At 47.4% G+C, this 25,866-nt stretch overlaps 1 protein-coding gene across 1 annotated transcript in view; it reads right to left on the bottom strand.

The window, feature by feature from the left end:
* The window catches only part of TOP3B (DNA topoisomerase III beta), a 138,089-nt gene that overhangs the window by 82,654 nt on the left and 29,569 nt on the right, over window positions 1-25,866 (bottom strand). The window contains exons 4-9 of the mRNA XM_086942725.1: window positions 18,552-18,658; window positions 16,645-16,719; window positions 16,019-16,215; window positions 14,821-14,977; window positions 7,074-7,187; window positions 216-306 (exon numbers count right to left, since the gene is read on the bottom strand). Coding sequence (XP_086798851.1) covers window positions 216-306; window positions 7,074-7,187; window positions 14,821-14,977; window positions 16,019-16,215; window positions 16,645-16,719; window positions 18,552-18,658 — 741 coding nt within the window. The remainder of the gene's footprint in view (window positions 1-215; window positions 307-7,073; window positions 7,188-14,820; window positions 14,978-16,018; window positions 16,216-16,644; window positions 16,720-18,551; window positions 18,659-25,866) is intronic.

Raw genomic sequence — 25,866 nt, 5'->3', positions numbered from 1 at the left:
TAATCCATTCACCTTCGAATGGAGCCAGCCGATGCTGAAGTCCATTTGAAAGGTCAATCAAGATTCACCATTGGCTGAAGACTGGTTTTAACATGCCAACCCTGAAGCCAAACATGCTAAGAGAGAGCCTGGCAACACTGCTCTCCATTTCAGAATGCACATCCCCAGACAGCGCATCAGCGTGCAGGGCTGAGATCAACAACGACTCTACTTACCCAAAGAAGAACTGGCCACGCGAAGCATTTCCACAGTGTTCAGAGCCATGGGTCTTTGCTTGGCCTTTTCCTTTTTACTGACAGATTCTACCTGGAACACAAAGGATGTATAGTTAAGTGTGGACGAGTTAATTACGGAGGGTCCCAATGAGCTCAGTGTCACGCATTCATCTCATTCAAACACGTCTTCCCAGTCTTTACCTATGTCCCAACACAAAAATGCTTCGCTCAACTCGTACACGCCATAGCGTCATTAGTCAACACTTTGTTTCAGAGAAACATACCTCATATTAATTTTACCAACATGCCCTTTTTAGGTCTCAACTGGCGTGCACTGCGCAGCAGTGTCGCGCAGCTCGAGAAATTTTGTTTTCAAGAGTATGGGGTTTGACCCGCCTCTCTCTTCCATTGGCTAGCTCCATAAATGGAGGCTAGCCATTGGAAGAGAGATGTGTCAATCATTCTCGGAGCAGATTCGTGGACGTTCCGGTGTTTTTTTAAAACTCCGCCCCTTTGTTTACGTCATGTGGCGGTGGGCCATTGTGGGTGTTGTCTTATTTATTTTTTTGTCACTATGTTTGCGGCCGCCATTTTTTCATGGAGCTGCGGCGGGCGATTTCGATCGGGGGCATTGGTGAGTGTTCGCTTTTCTTGTTTCTTATGTCTTCATAATAGAAGACAGAACACCGGAGCGCACCGTCACAGCGGCTTTCTCTAGTGATGCCTGCCGTTGATGTCCGGATTTGGTGGATAAACAGCTTCATTTAAAGCCTCAATATGTGCTGGCACCCTGCTATCAGCCTAGGTAGACGGGCGCTGAAAGTCTGCGCTGCTCCCAGGTGACAGCAGACGGGGAGCCCAGAGAGGACCTCCTGCAGCACCCGGGTGAAGCGAGGCGGGACTGGCCTGCAGCGCTGCCACTCCGGCCGCCTCACTTGGAAGGAGGGAGCAGCGGGCGAGGGTGGAGGGCTGACGGGAGCAGGAGCGGAGGGCCGGCTGAAAGTTAGCACTGGAGGAGCCTGGGAGAGGAGGAAGGAGCCGGCGCTTGAGGAACATGCTGCGGCCGCCGGGGAGCCAGGAAGCCGGCCCAGGCTCCTGCCTGCTGCTGGTGCTGGGCGTGCTGCCGCTGCACTGCCTGCTGGCTGACACCCTGGGTGAGTGCGTCCAGGGTCTGGTGGCAGTGGGGGTGCAGTACGGGCAGTGTCATTGGAGCAAAGTGCGATAGAGCGCGCAGTACTGCAAACTGCTCACCGGGCATACAGCGCTAAGGGGCACCAGAGAAGGCGAGTGCTCTCTGTGCACTTGTCAAGCCTTTAGAATTGGGGGGCTAGTGCTGTAATGGGGCAGTGACAGTGTTAAAGGTGCCCAGGCGTTCTTGTAAGTGCAGTGCATTAAGTGCCGGGTGCAAAGGGGTAGCGTGAATGCACAGTGTGTGCAGTGTGTGTCTGCCCCATGGGGGTGCAAACAACGGCGGGTGTGATGCCCGGACCTGTTCTGTTTAATATCCCGGGGCAGGCGCTATGTGTGAGGAGGCAGCGTGGGTTGTGGTCTAGTGAAAGCTGCACTTCAGCCCTGCACAGGTGGTTTATTGTTATGCTTTCGAAGTCAGCAGGGGCGTGCAGGAGACTGGGAGTTGCTGTGGGACAATGGCAGAGTAGAGCTGTGGGTGGGCACTAAGGAATCCATGTATCTTTGATGCAACAGAAAAATGCACCAAATTCATTCTCTGAAATTGTTATTTTGACGTAGAAGCCTGCTTTTGTCGAGTTCGTTCTGTGATTCATGTGTTTGCTTTACTTGTTTCCACTAGAATGCTTCTTAAATGCTTTTTTTTTTTTGGCATCTCTGGGTAAAGTGGAAACCCCGTCATTTAGCTATTCACATGCGTATAGCACTCCGTGCTGCAAGTGACGGGTTACACACCAGTTTCTCGCCTCAATCCCTCTCCCTCCCCCAGTGTGCATGGACGTCAGCTGCGAAACTTTGTTGTATGTAAGCCGAGGCAGCAAGGTCGTAATTAACAGGGCGAGTACTACAGTTTTCACTCTGTCACTCCAGATGTGCTACTGGGAGAAAGAATGACAGTTCATCTGAGTAATGTTTCCAGGGGAATTTGCACCCCCCCAAGGTTTATGTGGCCCACAAGCTTTCGTTTCGGAGAGGTCTATCAGATACGATCTAAACACCAGAATATGATGTAATTCATTTAAAAAGTTGTTATTGTTGAGCTACTAATTTAATGGAATGTCTAATCACAGAAATGAAGCACCTGTACCCGGAGGGGTGCACATAGGCTCAGAAGCCGCCGGTCACAGGGCCTGACAGAGACACAGAACCTTGCATGGCAGTAGGCATCAGTTGAGGGTCTTTGACAGACCATTCAAGAAGCACTGACCGCCCCGGAAATACACGATGCAGACATGCTTTTTTGCTACCTAATGGTCAATCGATAGGAAAAGAAGCCAAAGCACTTTTTTTTATTAATTCATATGCTGGCCCCGTGACTCATTCCTCAATTACCCTTTTTGTGAAATGATCTTGTCTTCTTATTTTACTGCATGTAAACGGGAGTACTACGATAATGTGCAGACGCAGACTTTTTTTTTGAGAGCGGAGTATTTGGAGAATGTGAAAAGTACCATGCATACGTGAACCCAATATTGTTGCAAAGTCCCATCTCCATGTTTGGTTTTGCCCAGTGCTTACCTGAAGCCAGCTTGTATGATCCAGGGTTGTGTTTTTTATTTTTTATTTAAATCACCAGTTAATGGAGCAAACTGCCCCCGGGTGTACAATGTGTGTTCATTAGTTACATGAATTGTTTTCACGCGAACAGTGTTCCCAGATCTATCAGACTGTGGTTCATCCCCGGGCCCTTGAACGTGTTACTGTGTATTGTAACATAAGTGACACTCCCAGGCGGATGCGTTCTTACACTGTGGCGCTAAAATAGCACGTCTGGACCTCATGCCAGGCGGCAGACAGGACACCCAGAGGGGCAAGAGCACAGTTAAACCGTCTTATCTTTTAAACAGTATCCATTTTGTCACTTGGAGTTCTGTCTACGAGCCCTTTTTAGGTCTCGACTGGCGTACACTGCGCAGCAGTGTCGCGCAGCTCGAGAAATTTTGTTTTCAAGAGTATGGAGTTTGACCCGCCTCTCTCTTCCATTGGCTAGCTCCATAAATGGAGGCTAGCCATTGGAAGAGAGATGTGTCACTCATTCTCGGAGCAGATTCGTGGGTGTTCCGGTGTTTTTTTTAAGCTCCGCCCCTTTGTTTACGTCATGCGGCAGTGGGCCATTGTGGGTGTTGTCTTATTTTTTTTTTTGTCACTATGTTTGCGGCTGCCATTTTTTTCATGGAGCTGGAGCGGGAGAGTTCGATCGGGAGCATTGGTGAGTGTTCGCTTTTCTTGTTTCTTATGTCTTCATAATAGAAGACAGAAAACCGGAGCGCACCGTCACGGCGGCTTTCTCTAGTGATGCCTGCCGTTAATGTCCGGATTTGGTGGATAAACAGCTTCATTTAAAGCCTCAATATGTGCTGGCACCCTGCTATCAGCCTAGGTAGACGGACTCATGCAGTTCTACCCACACGCGTAGCGGACGCACGCGTGCAGCATCGCGCTTCCATGATTTGTACCTCGCAGATCTGGTAAGATCTTGACCGCCTGCAACTATTCCTGCGTAATGCTCATGCATTGAGACTTGCCCTTATTAAAGCACTCTTATCTAATTTTTCCGCATTCTAGGTCGATACTGTATGATGTACAAAGGCCAATAGAATTCCCCTGAAGGTCGGAGTGCTTATATAAGGGGACCGCTCTCGCCTCCCTGCCAGTCTAGCCCGCCTCCCTCCCTCCTTGCTTCCCTTTGATCTCTCTTTTGTTTCTCTCAGTTTCACGCAGAAACTTTCTAGAAATCCTTCCTGTCGGCCCTTGCGATTCCAACATGGAGGAACTAACTGTGGAAGTGCGCGGCTCAAACGGAGCCTACTACAAGGTACTCGGGCTGGCAGCAGGAGCTGGGGAGGGAGCCCACAGCGCGGCCTTAGCCCACACCGAGGTCTGGCAGCCCCCGGCAGGCCTTGTGCTCTCCCACGGGCCCCTCGGATCCATCGGGAGGTCGGGGCTTGGCCCTGGGAGATCCTCATGACCCCCTGGTCACCCCCGCTCCTTCACTTAGTGACACTGACCATCGAGCGCCCCTCCTCTCCCCCTTTGGCCTGTTGTGTTTACACCAGCGGCCTTCCGTGTGCAGGGGCTGGCACTCAGCGGAGCTGCTCTATATAGCCTCTGCTTTGTTTTGTTTTCTGTGTGTGTGTGCTTGGGATTCCCCATGTGCCCTTGTGAGGTAGTTTTGGGATGTAAAGTGTGCACTTTCCCATACAGGTTGTGCTCGTGTGGGGGGAAACACTGCGATCGAAGGGGTTTGGAGAGGTCTCCCATGTGTTGTCTGACCACCTGAAATCAGAGCCTTGTGTTGTGTTGCTAGTCACGAAGTAAGCAGGTCAATCTAGCCGCACACATTGCTAGATAAGATTGACCCATCAAGCCCACCTTGTCCGTTTTCGTAACACAATGGGAATTACATTAGAATCGCATACAGGATGCATGTGTGATTCAGACATGGAAGTCACGCGGTTTCATGTATTCTCCTTTTTTCAAAACCATGAAGGTCCAGCTAATGATGATGTTGGTGCTGTGTTACTGCTTTGGACTTTAAATCATATCGAAAAGCTCCCATCCCCAAATCTTGTGAATGGGATTCACCAGGTCTGCGTCCAGGAGGTTTGTGCAATTAAAAAGATACCCCAAGAATGCACTTTGGAGGCGGCTCTATCAACAAGGCGCGACAGCCGTAGCCCGTCAGTCTGGCCTGGATTGTCCGTTATGCCAGACATTCAGGAGGTTGTGTGTGTGTGGCTCTGTATGTGTGTGTGTGTGTGTGTGTGTGTGTGTGTGGCTCTGTATGTGTGTGTGTGTGTGTGTGTCTCTGCGTGTGTGTGTGGCTCTGCGTGTGTGTGTGTGGCTCTGCGTGTGTGTGTGGCTCTGTGTGTGTGGCTCTGTGTGTGTGTGTGGCTCTGTGTGTGTGGATGTGTGCGTGTGGCTGTGTGTGTGTGTCTGGCTCTGTGTCTGTCTGGCTCTGTGTCTGTCTGGCTCTGTGTCTGTCTGGCTCTCTGTTTGGCTTTGTGTGTCTGGCTCTGTGTCTGTTTGGCTCTGTGTCTGTTTGGCTCTGTGTCTGTTTGGCTCTGTGTCTGTTTGGCTCTGTGTCTGTTTGGCTCTGTGTCTGTTTGGCTCTGTGTCTGTTTGGCTCTGTGTCTGTTTGGCTCTGTGTCTGTTTGGCTCTGTGTCTGTTTGGCTCTGTGTCTGTTTGGCTCTGTGTCTGTTTGCTCTGTGTGTCTGGCTCTGTGGGTGGCTCTGTGTGTGTGGGTGGCTCTGTGTGTGTGGGTGGCTCGGTGTGTGTGGGTGGCTCTGTGTGTGTGTGTGGCTCTGTGTGTGTGTGTGGCTCTGTGTGTGTGTGTGGCTCTGTGTGTGTGTGTGGCTCTGTGTGTGTGTGTGTGTGGCTCTGTGTGTATGTGTGTGTGGCTCTGTGTGTATGTGTGTGTGGCTCTGTGTGGCTCTGTGTGTGTGTGTGTGGCTCTGTGTGTGTGTGCAAATGCAATAGGTCTTGCATTTGCGACAGATTAAGCTACTGGCATTGTGAATGACAATGCCATTTATTTATCTGTTTTCAAAACCAACACATACATAACATTTTGTCATTTACAATGCCAATAGCTCTAACTTTTGCAAAGGCGAGACCGTTGCATTGTAAATGCTTGTTTCTAGATATCTTCAGAAAAGCAAATAGTAAAGTAGTAACGGAAAAAGTAGAAATCAAAAAAACTAAGAACAGCAAGTGTGTGCTAGAATATGTCCATATAGCTTATCTCTTTTAACCTGAGTTTAGCTCGTACCTCCCTGAACAAGAGAGCACTCAGAAGTGTGGCTCAAAGAAGTTACGCCTTAGAAGAAACTAGAATTGTAGGTGGTTCCTCTGACGGATTTTGATAAATATCCACTTCCCGGGAACAGCATATTCTACTAGAGCACTAAAAGATCAGTGTGAATATTCACCAGTGGGTAAGGTGAACCATAATGCATAGTTTGTTTCAATGAGCTCCAGGCCTCCCTCTTTTGGGTATAAAACAGACATCAGGAAGCTTTGGACTTTCCAGACCACTGCAGTGTCTTGCATGGCACGTAATATAGGAGTTTAGACTGTCTCCAAACACGCCCAGGTTTGACAAACAAAGGAACAGAGACACAAAAACTAAAAGAGAACGCCCATGATTAAACTGTTCGCTGAATTACAAAGGCAAATTTAGAACCCTAATCTCAAACTCTTCTTTAACTGAAACAATGGATGCACTCTACGTCACACTGCTCCTGCAACCAGGTGAAGGAGCTCGCAGGTTATCACAGTTTTCAATGTACTTCGAATGACCAAGATCAAGCGCAAGAACATCCCCACACTGGAACCAATTTTATGGTTTTGTAAAACATTTCATTGGCTATGCACAAAACCATGTGAAAGTCACATGTCTAAAGTGGAACAGTTTAAAGAAGATTAGCAAATAAAGAAAAGAACCTACTGAAAAGGGAAGGTGACCATTTGCAGACTGCTATCAAAAAAGCAGACCTAGAAAGAACTAAGAGATATCATGCAAACATAGCCACAGGCATGGGGGCATACGTGGTCTACAGGTAGCGAGAATTCATCGATCAGGAAAAATGGCTTGAAGATACACAGAGTAAGAAAAGACAGGTTTTATCAGAAAGCAAACTCGTACTCAAATACTCCTACACACTTACCCGAGCTTCTTTGACCATCTTTGTGATATTTAAAAACATCTGAGCAATCTCCCGGTCAAACACTCGAACCCGGTCCCAGTCCAGCGTCAGAGAATGGTCTTTGTCTCGGCTCACCTACAACCAAAAGATGACTAAGAAATGAAAGGACCCAACTGCAGTCTAAATGCAGGCTGCAGGTTTCTAACAAATGTCGTAAATACCATGGGTTGAAAGTGTGTTGACTGTACTGATAGTAGAGAGATAAACAAATGTACAAAAAATTGTATTGCAGGAAACAACACAAGATAAATCACCAATGGAGGGAGTGCTATTTACATCAGGGTTTTAGTTATTTCCTACACAACAAGTCCGAAGGCAGAGTATTCTGTACATGTCACAAGAACCTCAAGACAGCCATTTAGGCCCATATTCAAGAATACCAGTTATACATTTGTGCATTACTTGTATATTTTGGAGCATTTAGTGTGGAAAAGTCTTTTTCAAACAGGCAAATGTTTGTCTGAAAATAGCAAGTGAAATGCAGGCCTATACTGGTTGATTGTTGGCAATAAAAATGCAAGAAGAAAACTGAGGGCCTGATTGTGAGTTTGGCGGACGGTTACTATCCGGGTATATCCCGGCCGCAACATTACAAGTGCATTATTTCTTAAAGCACTTCTAATAAGACCGAAGAGATATCCATAACTGTTGTGACAGAGTGCCGGAGCGTCGAACTTTAAATCAAATTATCTACAAAACAGTTTTAACAAACGTAAGAAACAATTAAGAATTGGTATTAGTGATTTATTACCAAAAACACTGCGTAATTGCGAATAGCAATTAATGAATCAACTTTACATCAATAACAAGCCCCAGAAGAAGGAAGGGAGGGTAGTGCTCGAGGAAGTGATGAAGGACAAGGAAAGTTAACAGTATAACAATGGTAACAATTGTAATCCAAAATTAGTGACAGTAGACAAACAATTATAATACAAATGCCAAACTATAGGGCAGAATCCAAAGCATAATCAATAAATCACATTCAACGGTCACATCTGATTACTTGATGGATCGGGGGGGGTGCCGGATGATCAACAGAAAAAGAAAAGTCGACGTTTCGACCCCTATCAACAGGCTTATTAAAGTCCTTTCACGGGGTCTTCATCAGGACGTCACACAAGGGACGGGGAGGGGCAAATCATGGAGTAAGGCCCAGTCGGCTCTATCATGGAGTAAGGCCCAGCCGGGCTCTGTACATGGAAAAGAACGCCACACAAGAGTCGTGGTCACTCCAACGGGGTCAAAACCATTAGCGCTGGGGGTCGCGTAACTAGTTAGCATGGAGGAGTGGGTGGTGGTGCATGGCCGTTCTTAGTTGGTGGAGCGATTTGTCTGGTTAATTCCGATAACGAACGAGACTCCTCCATGCTAACTAGTTACGCGACCCCCAGGACTAATGGTTTTGACCCCGTAATCAGATGTGACCGTTGAATGTGATTTATTGATTATGCTTTGGATTCTGCCCTATAGTTTGGCATTTGTATTATAATTGTTTGTCTACTGTCACTAATTTTGGATTACAATTGTTACCATTGTTATACTGTTAACTTTCCTTGTCCTTCATCACTTCCTCGAGCACTACCCTCCCTTCCTTCTTCTGGGGCTTGTTATTGATGTAAAGTTGATTCATTAATTGCTATTCGCAATTACGCAGTGTTTTTGGTAATAAATCACTAATACCAATTCTTAATTGTTTCTTACGTTTGTTAAAACTGTTTTGTAGATAATTTTAGTTCAGTGTATGTCATATGCAATACACCTTCTTACGGGGACCCTCCCTTATATGTACAACATAGCACCCAGGTCCCCGTGACTGTATGGGTTCAACCCCCCTTTTTGTAACACAGAACTTTAAATCAAGCCCTTAATAATTCAATTAAGAATTTTAGGAAAAACACAATTTGCTTTGGTAAAAAACGCATTATGTTTGTCAAAGGAAGAGAGTATTGAAGATGTTCTCTGCTAGATGCAGTCAACAGTGAGCAAGAATTTTAATGAAAATGTTCAGGCTTTGTTTACCTTTCAGTGGAGTGACTTTTTTTCAAGCAATGGACAATGGTAAAGGTCTTAAGCCTACTAAGAGGTAGTTACTATCTGATGAAACCCATATTTCACAGAGGACTGTGAAATATTTTTCACATTTTGGGGGTCTCTGTGAAAGCTGGGTTTTTTGTTTTTTATACCACTGTATCTTGTGCAATAATATCCCCCCAACACACAATACATTTTTTTGCCATGCCAGTGAAAATAAATGTGACCCCATAACAGGTTTTTTTGAAACAACAGAACACATTCACACTTTTCATTAGGCTGCCTTGCACATTGCAAAGAACAATGAATTTCTAGAGGGAAACAACACTGATAAACATTAGAAGCTTTCTTCAATGTTGTTTAACCTACGAGCAAAAATCGACCCCCCTCCCGCTTCCTTCGTTTCTTTGCTCGGTGTCTGTTTTTTTTTTTAGCAAACAAATAAAAAAAAACAGAATTGGATAAACCATATACGAAGATACACAGAACTGAATATGCTATTAATGCCATTATTAAGGCAGGGGAATCATGAACCACTTGAAGCTTGACCCCTTGTGAATACTGGTCCCTTCCTACACTCAACAATAGTTATAAAATAATATATTACTATGTGGACAGACAGACAGACAATGTGAATGGGCCGTAGCATGGTGCACCATGCGCATTGTCAGCTACGAAATAAAAGAAGACCTCTGCAATCAACCCAAGCGTCTAAGAAGGAGGGTGAGCAAATGTGAATCTACAGCCAAGCTATGAACAGAGTAGCATTTTGAGTTTGTAGCATGTGTGGCTGTAAATAAACATTCTTTGCATAGACCGTAAAACAGTACCTGCGATAAGCAGTAGGTAGCATGTCTGCCATAGGTGTGACCTTTGATTTGCTTGGGCGGTTCCCCAATGGTGGAATGCGCACAACTACAATTGACTAAACACATTGAGCAATTTGATCTCCTCAACCCTCACCAGTCAGGCTTCCGAGCAGGACACAGTACAGAAACGGCCATGACGCACATAATTGACGACGCACTTCAAATGCTAGACCAAAACGACACCGTTAAACATGAGAAGCTGCTAGAACTTCTAAACACAAGAATGGGTTTATCTGGAACTGTTCTCAAGTGGTTCACTTCCTTTCTTCACAACAGGTCGCAGAAATTCAAGAGCAACAACCTGATGTCCTCGCCAATATCTGTAACGCTAGGTGTCCCCCAGGGCTCCTCTTTATCCCCAACTCTGTTCAACCTAGTCATGGAACCACTCACCACCTTGCTACAAGCATCCAATGTACACTTTCACATGTACGCCAATGACACCCAACTTTATCTCAAATTACAATCCCCCAATGGCATCCTGCTCCTGAACTCAACAATCAGATTCACCCAATCCTGGCTTGCCGATAATCATCTCAAACTCAATGCCCTGAAAACAGAGTTCCTTCTGCTCTCACCTCCAGCTAAGATCTCCACCACTCATACCTGGCTTAAACACCTAACTGCACTCAATGTCCAACCCACCATCGTGGACTCAGCAAAATCTTTAGGCATAACACTCGACACCAATCTCAACATGCAGCAACATATCAGCAAGGCAACTAAGGGAGCGAACTTCCAGATCAATACTCTGAGGAAACTTAAACCCTTCCTCCCAGCCAAAGACTTCCAAACCGCAGTACAAGCAATAGTCATCCCCCGAATTGAATACGGTAGCACCGCCCTATGCGGACTCCCCCTAACCACAACCGCACCACTAAGAGCCTCCCTAAACGCTGCAGCGAGACTCATTACTGGGTCAAAAAAGCACTCCCACATTACCCCTGACTTGAAATCCCTGAATTGGCTGCCATTTGAAGCCAGAATACACCTGAAAATCGCCTGCATGACACACAAGGCGGTTCACCTAAAATCACCCGGCTACCTCGCCCAGAAACTGACAATCTCTTGCGGATCCAGAAACACTAGAGGCACAAACAATCTTCTGCTGAAACCGCGAAGATTCCGGAAGGAAAAAACATAAGCGCTCCTTCTCGGGAATGGCACCTAGGATCTGGAACTCACTCCCTTCAGAAACCAGGCTTATCTCTTCCACTACACTCTTTAAAAAAGAAGTAAAAGCTATCCTCATGGCTAAATACACTTGAACCAGTATCTAGAACTCTGTTAACACTCGACACCGATCTGTACTACATGCTTGACCCCTTTGCCTACTTGTATGAGTTGTCTCATTGCTCACATGATTGGCTTTGCAGTCACCCATTTGTACTGTTTGATTTACTGACTTATCTATCTGACTATGCCCCCTCATATACCCCTCTATGTAACCTATTTGTACTGTTTTGATCTGCTGATTTATTTGTATGATTACGCCCCCTCATGTACCCCTCTATGTAAAGCGCTCTGATATCTGCAAAGATCTTGTCCGCGATATATAAAACTTTTAAAATAAAAATAAATAAATAAATACCTACCTATGTAGGACTTGCAGGTGGAGCTCATACAAGCGGATTTACTCATGCGGCCTGAGCAGTTCTTGTCCAACCCAGTGGATGCTCCAATAAACTTGTATGTTGAGATTGCCCAGAGCCAGATCTCCTACACAAGTTCTTAGAGCTTAGGAGAGTATGTGCTGCCCGGTTTCTGTAGCTGATACATGGTGGTCATGTTGTCCGTCTTGATGAGAATTACCTACCCTCAAATGACTTGCAAGAAGGCTTTGCGGGCTAGGTAAATGGCTAGCAGTGTCAGGTAGTCGTTAAGGCCACCCTTGTGTTGAGAGGGATACATCCACTGTCATGTTGTTGAGATTTGCACCCCAGCCTGAGATAGAGGAATCTGTGGTAACAGTAATGGTTGCCTGCAGATTCTGGTCTGATAAAAGCCTGCCCTGATAAAAGCAGTTGCTGTTCGGCCTTTACCAAAGCTAGATCTTCCCAGTGACCTTCAGTCATGTGGGGCTTGGCATGGCATACAACGATGATGCAGGAGGCCATCATTCCTAGAAGGAGCCTCACAGTCCTGACTGAGTTGATGACTGCGCTGAAACAGATACATCAAAGGCAAAGGTTCCATATGGTATGGTAACAAACAAGTCTGCAATTGAGGGTTTATAGAATATCCCAAGCTATGGAGCAGGAAATCGCTGTTTGTACGTGAGGTAGACATTGCTGCCTGCCACTGGTCTTGATCAGCCATTTTCTGAGGTAGGGTAGATGTCAGTATCCCCCTCAGAAGATGAAATGCCACCAATGCTAGGCCCTTGGTGAACACAACTGGAGCGGTGGGGACGCAAAGGTACGGTACTGCCGATGACCAGGGCAAATGGGTATTACCCACCCAAGCCCCTAAAGCCTCAACGCCTGCACAAAATGGTAATTTTCCTGCATGCTGTCCACTGTTGGAAAACATCTGCCACACGCTTTGCCTGTATTATTGACTCGCACTTAGCAATCCGAGCTCAGTCGCTTGACCGGTCCAGCGCCCAATGATCTTAATCAGGTCTGTTTAGCCCGCCCAATGGCTATCTGCCTACAAAAGGAAAAAGGTCCAAATGCAATTCCCTGTTAGGACTGGACAAGCCTCTACCACCACTGGGTACCTCCTTTTGTGTGGGTACCCATGCACTGGAAAAACTGGAAAGTGACCAGCCTTTTTCAAAATATGCGAACAAATGTTTGGTATCCCTCAGTGATACCCTAGAGATTGCCAATCCACTACGGCTTCTGCTCCATAGTAAACGATTACAAAGTCTGTGAGACCTGTTGGTCCCTTTACTGGTCTCACAATGAACTGTGCCCTGGCTAGACACAAACTAATAACAATCCTGTAGTCCTGTTAAAGATATTCCACATGCCTTGGCACCTTAACACTCCGTATTTCTGCCATAGGTGTGACCTTTGATTTGCTTGGGCGGTGGGTGTTTGCATACCCAAGAGATTGTGGGCTGCTAACTGGACCCGCAGAATCTCAAGCGCCCAGGTTATCCAGTTTGCAAGCTGAGACACTGAAACTAGAGGGCTAGATGTAGCATATCCATCCAGTTAAATCGTGTCCTGCGGTCTCAGTCCTATTTAGTACCATTTGTTACAAACACTGTAGTAAGTCAGGCGAGTCATGAAGTCTACTGAGAGCATCCGAATGCTTCGCCCCCTAGGACTATATTTACAATAAGGTTTCCGATCATTAAGATCTAATTCAATCCCAAACATTTTAATGTTTGCAAAGTATGTATCTCAGCCCTGGAAAGCGCTTCCCTTTTTTTTTTTTAATTTACTGTTTTCTTTGCCCATTAATAAAATTATATTCTTCAGCACTGAAAGGACACTTGGATCCTAAACCTTTCGCCTCGTACAGCAAAACTAGAACGCTTGACTCCACCAGGGCCCAAAGGGGATCATTTGGAACTTGCTCACCCAAAGGGAGAGGTGGTTGGATACCAGTGGTATATGCTAACACCCACCATGGATAACTGCCCAGTAATTATGGATTGCATCAGTACCTCACTAACAAGGCTTTCAAGATTTCCCTAAAAATGCCCCGATGGAATCCTAGAAAAAAGTTACTGCCGTTGCTATTGAAAAAACGAGGCATGATCTTACACTGAAATATTTTGTTTCACTTGCTTTGTTAGAAACAATAACTCATAAGCACCAGAGCAAGTAACCTAAATATGCTAAACACTAAAAACGTACTTAAACAAAAGAAAGCAACTTTAAATACCCAATTTCTCCTCCAATGCAGTTATAAAACTCAGGATGCTTCAAAAATGAAACTGCCAATCAGTACTTCTGTACTGTGCACAGACCGCTATTCAGTAACCATTACAAGCAAACAATGTGTAGTCCCACAACAGCAACACAAACCATAACTCACAGACCAAATGGAATGCCCACGACCTCACCCCTGATGATTGCAACTGCAATGGTCATATATGGTCTTATATGACAGTCTACATATGACATTACCATTAACACTACTACTGTGAAGACTAGGAATATAGTACTGTTTATTGCTGTGAGCATGAGTTGTTAGTAACACTGTGCTCTTAGGTGTTGTTACTTTTTGGTATACGTATTGTGAGGTCATAAGCATTTACTGTGTGAGTTATGGGTAGCATGACTGTCCTGCGAGTTATGGATTCCGGAGCGGACTACCTGTGGTGAATTTCAATATTTGTAGGGGTTTTTTTGTAACCGTAACTTCACTTTAGCCGTAGTTTTTTCAATGAATGTGTTTTTTGATAATATACTTTTACCTGACATCTACGAAAGCATGCACCTATCGTGTTGTGCATACCCCACCTTGACAAAACAGCATGAAAATGCAAACACACAAACATAGATATATAGTGAGAGTCGCCGCAACAAACAAAGGCATGCAGGAATACGGTAAATTGAACACAGCAGACCGCCAGGGTCCACGCACCACACAAATAGGGAAATGAATACAGTAAGATGGACAAATGGCCATACTCCAGTGGACACAGGCAGACTGTCACACTATAGTGGAGCCACAGGAAAATAGCCGTTAGGCAGTGCAATTACAGGCATACAGATGTGTGCTTGCCAATAGTTGTGAATTAGTACTGGTACGAAGTCACACCAGAGTGCAGAGGTGCACAGCAATGCAACATATACACACACACTCTACACAAGGAGTAGAGTCACACAGCAGCATAAACACACCTTGGCCTGCAGGACCCAGTAAGCCTCAGGTTTAAAAGACTGGATCTTATCATGTCGCTCCACACAGAATCCCAGAGTGGGTGTCTGACAGGGCCCGAAGGAGATCAGGGAACTATCTAGATTTCCATACTTCCCTTGAAAATATTTGGTTTGAAACCTGAGGAAAGAAGAGGGAGAAGAGAAAAAAGTGTAAAAAGCAAAAGGAAGATATTCACATGAGCTTAAGCTACTGTTCTACAAATTGGACATGTGACAAACTACCTCCTGGAAATGGGTTCAATGCAGGATATCCTTTAAAACAGGACAAGCCCATGGCATGACCAACAAACTTAGATAATGGGCTCTCAGACAAGGTACAAAGCGACAGGCCCAGACAACAAGCAAAAAGCATTCAAACAAAAGCATTACAGGCTATTCTAGAGCAGGGGCCAAGAGAAACAATTCCAGGACGCCAAAGAGAATAGGCCTAGGATATGATAGGATAATGCTGATCTTAATCAGACACTTCCCTCACTCATTCCCACCCCAAAATCCATGAACAGATTAAAGCCAAGGCATTGAAAGGCTCTTCTTGAGACTGGACTAGAACAAAGCATGACTGACCATCCTTCATGATGTGTCACAGACAAGACGCCGCAACACAGCACCAGAGGATGGACCGAGGACAATACACGACTGAACACCCTAGAGAATGGACTACCGACAATGCACTAGAAACTATCCTACCAAATGCAACAGAGCATGACAAAACTATCTACCCCGCCCTCCTTGAAAATTGGATCATTTTTCTTTGTCATTTCTTGAACATCAACTATAAGGAAGGACACTAAACTAGGTTAGACACAAGCCAACAGTTGCATCAGTGTTGGACACACTTAGACTATCCAACTACAACCCCCATGAATCCCCCAGAAATCCCATCACCCTTCCTTCAGCAAGACAGACTCTTCTTGGACAACTTCTGACACCTGCCCACTTGGGTTGTTCTAGATATCCTTACATAACTGCAACCGAAAACCATACATCCAACTAACACTACTTGTAAACGAAACAAACATGAGTGCTCACTCCCACACTTGCAGAAGTGGTTTCCCACTGAACACATTCACTAGACTACAGAGATATTAGAAAGTGATTTGTAGCGACTCCTGCGATTTCAGATACATCTGGGACTAGCCAATTTGAAAAGAGAACATACCTGGTGAAGGCGCAACCTATTCGGAGGTCCAACTCCTGCCGAGCATCCACGGAGAGCGCCTCATTCTGGTTGGGCTCACCCAAGCTGTTCATGGCATTGTATATATCCTGGTCAGTGATGGAACTGAACTTAGCCCGATGCACTGTCCGGTCTGAAGGGTGGGACTTGTTCATCACCGGGAGGACAGCATCAAGAACCTGAGAGAATGATAAAGAACAACCACTGTGGTCATGTTGAGGGCTCTACAGTATGTGTTCCAAGCAACATCTCATGTTTTCCATGCACTAATCAAGAGCGCAGCTCCCTCTACCACTATTAAATCAACATCTTATTTTCATAGGGCCAACTCGGCCTTTCATGCCAAAATGAGTGACCAAATACCATTGCTTCAAGGAAACCAGAGGGAGTGGGAGATTGAAGTGGCTGGGGTTTTACTGCCCTCAGCGGCTTCTTGCTCATGGTACATTGGGCAAAGGCTTGATGACAAAACGCCCAGCCATTATCAACAGTATCAGCCCTCACATATACGCTCTCAACTCAGACAAAAAAACAGAGATATAAACTGCCCCTTCCATTCACGCTAAAGAACATAAAGACCTAGGACAGAGAGTACGCAAAAAGCTTACCTCAAAACAAATGTTCTCGCCTTCTTTGTCACAGTCCAACCACAAAACTACGTAGTCACATCCTCTGCCCTCCACCTAGAGCACAAAATGGTGCATCAGTAATAGAAAGATCACATTGACGACATGCAGAGAAGAGGAGTCTCTCACCTGATCTCAGAGAGACGTAACCATCACAGCACTCCTTGAGATTAACAAGTATTTAGCAGGTGAAGGAAAACGCCTTAATTTTGCAGAAAACTGAAAACATTCAGACATTTTCGATTTTTTTCTGTCTCACACAAGCTATACAATTATTCAACCACCAAATTTGGCGGCCAAATAGAAAAAAAGCACTCCAAAGGGTTTTCGTACCTGCAGACCTCTGCCTCGGTTTCTCCATTATTAATGGCGTATACTTAGTCAACTTTTTTTAAGAAAGCATTGGTAAAGCCAATAGGTCATGCCTTTGGGACGGGCTGGTTTTGTCAATGGTTTTAGAGATGCAGTGCAGCATGTTTAAAGTGGAAACCCGAAAAATAAAAGGGCACCAAGACACTGAAATTGCGTCATTTTATAGGCGCAAGCAACATGTTTGTGCGTTTGTTTATCAAAAAAGCTGGTTCAGTGAATTATAAAGAAAGAAAAGTAGGTGAAAAGAGTTTATTTTCTTTTTTGAGGTGCCGGTAGGGGGAAGCAACACAGAGGGTGTAGGCAGAAATAAGCAGCACAGAGAGTGCGAGTGAGGATGCAAAATGGAGGGAGCGGGTGTGAGAGGCAACATGGAGGTGGGGGGGAAGAAGTACAACACAGATGAGAGACAACATTGTGGAGTATGGAAAGAAGAAGAAAACAGGAGAGAGAGCAAAACATATTGCTGGGGGGAGTAGATACACAGGGGCAAGAAAGCTATGGGAAGCACCCATGGGTGAGCGCAACACTGGGGCTATGGGGGAGAAGCTCAAGATGGAGAAAGAGCAACTCAGAGCAGGGCGTAGGCAGAAGACAAGTACACGAGGGAGACAGCTGGAAAACATATGCTGTGTTTAACAAAAAGAAATAGGAAATGCCTGAACATTTTTCAGTGGAGGTCTAGAGTAATAAGGGACTGCTCCAGGAGAGGGACAGACCCAAGAAAACGAAGTAAAGCCACAAGAGCTAATTAATAAAAAGCAAGCAAAAGAGTGATCATAAAGACAACTAGTGGTAAGCAATGGGAGGGCTCTAAGACATCTGTAAGCCGACTATAGATCGTATTCCAAACAGAGAGATTGCACTGTCTGGTAGGCGAGACCTAAAATGTAAGAACAAACAAAAATACACTACAAACATTCCTATTGTGTGATTTATTTGAACATTAATAACTACATTTTTAATCAAATCAATTATTAAACAGCAAAACAAGGTTTACAGCTACACTTTTAGGTACATCAATGTGTACCAACAATTAATAATATTAGATTTTGTATCAAAATGATAGGACTCCAAACATTTTGAAATGCGAAAGTCAAGCAGTAATGCAGATGAAATGCAGTCTGAAATGCAGTGTTAAATCTTCACAGATGACATGAAGCACGACATATGCAAACACGTGACATCAAAATTAAAGGATTTACATACTGGTACCTTGAAAGTGCTTGAAAACTGATGTGTAGAAGTGCACACAAAGCAAAATGGACATCTTCCAACTCTGGGAGTCATCGGAGACCACCCAGAGAATGCACTTCAGAAGAGGTGTTTAAACATGTTCAAGACAGGAGAAGCACTGGGGTTTGGTGTGACGAGGCAAAAAAACGAGTTTGACAATCGGGTGTCAAGCAAAGGTGGTGCCCAGCTCCCAAAGCAAACGTTGTAACTGAAGCTGCGTATCCCTGTGCCTTTTAATTAAGTTATAAAATAGATTTCAATTAATCTCGCATAACATGGCTTACCTGCAAAAACTTCACCATGTTCAGCTTGGGATTGGCCTCTTTCTTCTCGGTGGGTGCTTTGCTGAACAGTTCAGCAGGATCCACTTTATCCCAGTTATTATATTTTCCTGAAAAGAGAAAAGCCTAGATGAGAGTAGAGGTCTGTGAAATCTGGAATTTCAGCCTTCAAAACACAGAACGTGAAAAATCTTTACAGCATCATAATCTTCACATAATACAACATAATATTTTTTTTAATCCTTGAAAATACCAAGGAAGCATAAGTTCCAAGTCAGTTTCTTGCCAACACAAAGCTCAGCGTTTTCCTGGCTCTAGAGAAAAAACTGCTCTTCTTCAATCAACATGGTCCAATCCTGCTTGCATTTGCAAATGCCTGAACCTCAATGCAATCACAAGGCTATTCTTTTGCCCCAAAATGCTTGCTATTACAAAAACCTGCAACCACTTGCTGGTTGAGCCTCACATTTGTGACATCACAAAGTCCCGCTCCCACTTACCCTCATTTTTTTATTTATTTTTTAATATTTTGTTATTGCAGAATTATCAACAATCTTCATGGTCAGGTGACCAGGCTTCCTCTTACAGTGTCAGGCACTATATTGCTATTAAAGAAAATGGTACACAGCCATTTAGCCCACATCCCGGAGGCCGGGCGGCGCATCTAGCTGCCCCAACAGGAGTTCGCACGCCCCGGTCAGAGGGCCACCTGGTCAACAGCACAATTTTGTATCCGCTTTTATACCCTATCTCCCCCCTCCCTTTCCCCACCGCCAAGACTTTCCGTTCTGTACCTCGATCTGTGCCCTGATCCCCAGTGTCCAAGCTGCCAAGTGTATGCACACACTTTCTCAACTCAATCATTCATCAGCCACGCGCTTCTTCCATTACCTTATTGATAACTACGTGCCCCCCTACACTCCATCTGCTGGGAAACCTGGAGATCCTCCCTACCGTAATTACCGCCTCTGGTGTGTCTGCGGCGTCCCCGTAACTCCCCCCCCCCAACCCCACCCTCCCCCGCTGCCTCTGATGTGGGTGGCGTCTTATGAGTTCCAAAGCGATGTCAGCTTGCCTATCGGGGTCGATCATTCGGCCTCTCCTGCCTCATGGAACCTCCCTTTCCAATTACCCTTCCTCTTCATCCCTGATCAATAGATCGTTCAGGTCCTGCACAATCGCTTCCCATGCTCTTGCAAGATCCAAACTCCTCTCATTACCAGACCTCGTGGCCTGTCGCATTCTCATCTCACTCTCACATTTGGACCATTTCCTCAACTCATTCGTCCATCTCCGGACTGACGGGCCCTCCTTGGATTTCCAGCGCCAAGTAATTTCCCTTTGCCCCAGCATAAGTCCCATGTCAATAAACTTACTCGTAAGTTTGGTCTTGGGCGTGTGCGGAAACCACAGTAATATACAGGCGGCCATATCAAAGTCCACTTCTCTCTCTGTCACTGCATTCAGGAGCTCCCCCACTTCTGCCCAGTATGTCCCCAGTCGCGGGCAGTCCCATAGCATATGTTCTAGCTCAACATCAGGTGCCAAGCATCTCGGACACGCAGCATCCTGTACCTGAAAGTGCCTTCTAATTTTCCCTGGTGTCAGATACGCCCTATGCAGTATGAAGAAGTGTATCTGTTGGAAGCGAGCGTTCCTGCTACCCTTCCATGTTCTCTGCCAAATGTGGCCCCAAACCGGATCAGGTATGGGCTTACCTATGCTCTCTTCCCATTTCTCCTTTAACGTCGCTAACGGAGCAAGACCCTCGTTCAACATTCGTGAATGAAGACAGGTCACGGCCTTTACAGTACCCGCAGCCATCACCACATATTGGCAGGCCATGGTCGTGTCTGGTTCTGCCCGTCCCCCCCTCCAGTGCTTTTGTACCGCCGTCGTCACTGCGGCATGCAAGAGGTAGCTCCCATCCGGGAGTCCAAACTGGTCCTGTAAGACCTGAAAGGGAACTAGTACCCCGTCAGCATATAGGTCTCCCACCATCTGCAGCCCCAGGTCCTCCCATTCCGCCAACGGAGACCAATCTCCTCCATGAGGCAGTGCTGTCAACATCCCAATGGGGATCTCAGGGGCGTACAGGCGGGCAGCCCCTGCCCTCTTTAGGCTCCTAAGCCAGCACATCCGGAGGGTTTTCTCTTCAATCGCGAGATCGCCCAATCTCAGCTGCTGCTGCATTACAATGTAGGACAAGATGTGCCTCTGAACACCCCTTCCCCGTCCCTGGTCAGGGCCTCTAAACTCTCTCGCGATGTTTTGCGTTAAGACCTGAAGCTGGGCTGCTAGGTAGTATAGTTCAAAATCGGGGACTGCCATCCCCCCCTCGAGTTTAGGTCTATACAACGTGTGCAGCGCCACTCTACGCCTGCCATGGCCCCAAAGGAAGGCAATGACCAATGATCGCAGCTCCTTAAAGACCCGCAGAGGGACCCAGATCGGCAGGGTGCGGAAATAATAGAGCAACCTCGGCAGTGCCACCATTTTCAACAGTGCTATCCGGCCTAGAACCGACAAAGGGAGAGTGGCCCAAAAAGTCATGCAGCCCCGCAGCGCCCTTATGCAACGACCTATATTGCCCTCTAGTAGGTCCGCAACTTCATGATAAACCCTGACCCCCAGGTAGGTGAAGCATGTGTCCTCCCAGACCACATCGGTCATTAGAGGGGGGTATTGTATGTCCCTCCGTAACGGGAAAATGCAGGTTTTATTCCAGTTTACCTTGAGGCCTGATAGGCTGCCAAACCGAGAGAGCATTTCCGTCGCCCCCTTCAGGGCATCTGCTGTGTCCTCTAAATAGAGCAGCAGGTCATCCGCATATAATGAGATCTAGTGGTGTTCCTCGTTGCATTGGATTCCCGAGTACAATACTCCAGTTCGCGCCAGCGCTGCTAGGGGCTCCATCGCCAAGGCGAACAGGAGAGGGGACAGCGAGCAGCCCTGCCTTGTTCCTCTGTGCACTGGATACGCGGGCGATATCACTGGTCCCAGTCGCACCCTGGCCGTTGCCTCAGCGTACAGGACCTGCGTCCAGCGGCCAAAGCCCCCTCCCAGGCCGAGCCTCTCGAGGACCTTAGCGAGATACAGCCACTCCAGGCTATCGAAAGCTTTCTCGATGTCCACTGAGAGCACTGCGGTTCTATGCTCCAGGGCCTGAGCCCTGTCCATTATTCTGATCAGGCGGCGGATATTATGGGATGTATTCCTAGTGGGGATGAACCCCGCCTGGTCCTCATGGACCAAGGTGGTCATGTGTGGCAGTAATCTAGTGGCCAGAATACGGCTTAGGATCTTGTAATCTACCGTCAGCATCGACAGTGGCCTATACGATGTCACCTCTGATGCTTCTTTTCCTGGTTTCAGCAACGGTACCACTAATGCTTCCCTCATCGTTTGGGGGAGGCGTCCCAAGGTTAGGGCCTCTGAATACGCTACTAGGAGTTTTGGTGCCAGGACATCTACAAATGTCGCATAAAATTCAATCGGCAGCCAATCCACTCCCGGCATCTTATTTCTAGCCATTTGTTTAATGGCTACCCGGATTTCCGATAGAGTTATTGGGCCGTCCAACGTCTTCGCAGCCTCATCATCCAGCGCCGGGAGTTGAAGAGTGTCTAGGTATTCATCTATCACCGTGCCGTCTACCCCCAAGTGACTCTCATATAGAGTCGTATAGTAGGACTGGAAGCGGTTCAGAACCGCGGTCTGGGAATAGACCAACTCCCCTGATCCTGTTTTAATGCTCATGATCGGGCAACCCCTAGGCTCCGGATTAGCAAGTTTAGCAAGAAGTGTGCCCACCTTATCCCTCTCCCCGTGCACCTTGGTTAAGTATAGCTTGTAATCATAGCATCTTAGCCTTTCAGTTTCAGACGCCACCACTTCTTTCGCTTCTAAGAGCCTGCTCTGTAATTCCGGCCTCTCAGGACTGCGCCTCTCTATTTCTCTCAATGCACCTTCCGCTTTCTCCAGATCAGCCACCACTGCCGTCCAAGCATTCGAAAAGCTCCCCATGCACACACCTCTCACCACCACCTTCATTGCATCCCATTCCACCGCTCTCGTTGCAGTCGAGCCCTCATTCTCAACAAAATATCGTTCGATGCTTTCCCGGATTGTGGCGCTAAACACTGGGTCCTCTAATGTATCAGGGCGCAGCCTCCAAGTCGGTATCGCTGACCTCACCCGCTGCCACTGCACCTTCACCAGCAAGGGATTGTGGTCTGATATGGTCCTGGCCAAATACTCCGTATGTGTTATCATGGCAGCCAGGGGGCCACTACATAAGATAGAGTCTATCCTAACATGCAATGCGTGCAGGGCTGAGAAAAAGGAATAATCTCTAACATCGGGGTGTTGCTCCCTCCATACGTCCAAAAGGCCCCACCTCTCCTGCCAATCTTTTCTATGCGTGGCCAACCTCCGAACCCGAGAGTCAGTCAGTGGCGGGTGTGATCTATCTCGCGTGACATCAGTGATTGAATTAAAATCCCCCCCCCACTATAATAGGGCCCGCTAGGAAGTGTGCCAATTCCCCAGAGAGTTTGTCAAAAAAACGGGCCTGGTCTACATTTGGGGCGTATACACTACTCAGCACCACCTCCCTCCCATATAACCTGCCCTCTACTACCACAAATCGACCCTCAGGGTCCACCAGTTGATTCGTGGCCTGGAATGGGACTCCCGCCCTCACCCAGATCAGTACCCCTCTGGCAAACGCTGAATATGATGTGCCAAAGACCTGCCCACGCCACCTCTTTTGCAAAGCAGTACATTCCTGCCTGGTCAAGTGGGTCTCCTGCAATAATGCGATCTGTATGCCACGCCTCACCAAATAGGCGTGTACCTTGCTCCTCCGGGACATCGTGTGGAGTCCGCGGACGTTCCATGTAAGGCTTTTTAAATCAGGTGACGTTCCCATTGCCGCTGTTCCCCCTCCGTTCCGGCAGCATCATTTGAACCCCCACATCCCGGCAGCAGTCCCCCCAACATGAACCAACCCAAAAAACTTCCCCAACCCCTCTCCCCAGAACAGGACCCAATAACGAAGCATTAGCCCCCATCCAAACATACAACATCACACACCGTCTACTACTCTGTGGTCGTCACCACAGAATGCCTTAAGGGCAATGGGGGGAGGTTCGGGCCGATCCGGGGCATGCCATGTCCCCGCTCCAGGCCCAAGATCCCGTATAACAAATGCAACAGAGTACCTGCTAGTCCACCAGACACCCCGGATAGTCCGTTCCAGCAGGAGCCGTGTGGTAGTCCCGTACTGCAATGATCACTCGTTGAACAACCCATTTGCCGTTTGCGGGGTGACCTTCGGCCCCACTAAGCTATCCGCCTCGGACAGTTCTTCCCCTGATTTCCTGCTTTCCTCCTCCGAGTCAGAGTCCTCCAGTCCCTTCTCCTGTTGCTCGCCCGTGATGCTCGCCGTCGCCGCCAGCGCCCCCTTCCTGTCCTCCGCCATCTCGGCAGTTCGCTGTGCATTTTTGAGTTTATTCTTCTTGCGGATGCGTTGTGACTTACGAATCTGCATCGGCTTCTGTCGTTCCCGTTCTCCTTTATGTTGGCGATCTGTGCTCGCCCGGTACAACTCCAGCCAGGTCCACGCCTCATCAGGGGTTTGGAAGAATTGGGTCGTCCCGTCCAGGATCACCCGTAGTTTGGCCAGGAAGAGTAGCGAGTACTGGATACCTTTGTTTCTTAGTTCTTTCTTCACAGCCAAAAAGGACGCCCTGTTCCTCTGGACCTCTTGGGTGTAGTCCGGGAAGATCGTGACCGGGCTATTGTCTACTTTGAAGGGGCCCACCGAGCGTGCTCTTTGAATCAGGAAATCATGGTCTTTGTAGTGCAGGAGTCTGATCACCATCGGGCGCGGAGGGCGCCCCTGCATGGGTGGGCGAGTTGGGACCCTGTGTGCACGCTCCAGGGAGAAGAACGGAGATAAGCCCTCCGGAGCCACAGCTGTTTTCAGCCAGTTCTCCATGAAGGCCACGGCATCGTCCCCTTCCATTTTTTCCGGCAGGCCCACCACCCGGATGTTGTTCCTCCGGTTACGGTTTCTGAATCCTCCGCCCGTTTCTCCAGCGTCTCCAGCCTTTCCAGGATATCAGTCAATTTGCGTTCCGCAGTGACCACCGCCGGCTTCAGTTCTGAGAGCAGTTGTGCATTGTCCTTAACCTTGTCTGACAGTTTCGCATGATCCGCCCTCAGCAATCCCAGTCCCGTAGCCACCTGAGCAATGTCCTGGTGAAGGGAGTCCTTGGTTGCTGCAATCGCTTCCAATATGCCATCCAGCCGCGCGTTCAATCGTTGTTCTTGCGCCGAAGTCTCCAGTGCCGCAGGCGGGTCCCCGACCGTGTCCGGCATAGCCAGCTGGGCGCCTCCCCTCTCCTCGCACACTGTTCTGCCTTTGGTAGCCATCAGGGCTGCTGCAGTTTTCACCCCTGGTCAGCTCCCGAGCGATCGATCAGGCCAATGGTCCCTCCGCCGGGTGGCCGCCCCCAGAGTCTCTCCTCCGTTCCGTGAGCCCTGGTGTCCGTTTAGGGGATGATCACCGCTTCTAATGGGTGGGGCCGCTCTCTGTTCAGGGCTTCCCTCACACGATCTGGAGGGTTCCCCTCGGCTCAGTTGTACCGCCGTCCAATGCCTCCCCCCTGCGCCAGGTCCAACAGGCGCTAGGGCAGGGCGTCGATTCCCCCTCCTCAGGCGCTCAGGGCAGGGCAGCCCCAACCGGGCCCAGGTGTCTCTCTCCCACCAAATTTCACAAATTGACCTCGCACACCAAAAGGCTATATGATAAACACAATATTAATGCTCAATGAACATTCGTGTTGTAACAAAGATAAAATCCAACTGTTCTCCCAAGAAATTCTTTCAAGTCAATTTTCTTCGTTTTATTCTTTCTTTATTTGTTCAAAAACTCGCAGATAAAAATAGCCAACGCGTTTCGTCCGAAACCGGACTTCTTCAGGGCTTTGCGCAGTGTATTCTTATGTTAAGCGTCCCATCCGTCCTGGCAGGTGTACAAGCAATAGGTTTTATAGTTATATGGTTGGCGGATTTAATAATCATCCATTCGTTTTAGGATCCAGTAGAGTTAAGGGAAGAATAAAGTATATGCCATAAATTCGGCGTCTTCGTCGCGTGCGTGTGCGGTCGTCTGGTCTCCCGGTCTCTCTCCCACCATGCAGCGAGGCCAGCCCCTTCTGCCACCTCCGGGTCGGTTCTGCACCAGCTACGCAATCTTGTGCGTTCGTGTGCCGGTCTTCACTCGGCGATCCGCCGTTCCTGCCCAGCC

Source organism: Lissotriton vulgaris, chromosome 11, assembly GCF_964263255.1.
Source record: "Lissotriton vulgaris chromosome 11, aLisVul1.2, whole genome shotgun sequence".
NCBI classification, from domain to species: Eukaryota; Metazoa; Chordata; class Amphibia; order Caudata; family Salamandridae; genus Lissotriton; species Lissotriton vulgaris.
This window is presented reverse-complemented; position numbering and strand designations above follow the sequence as displayed.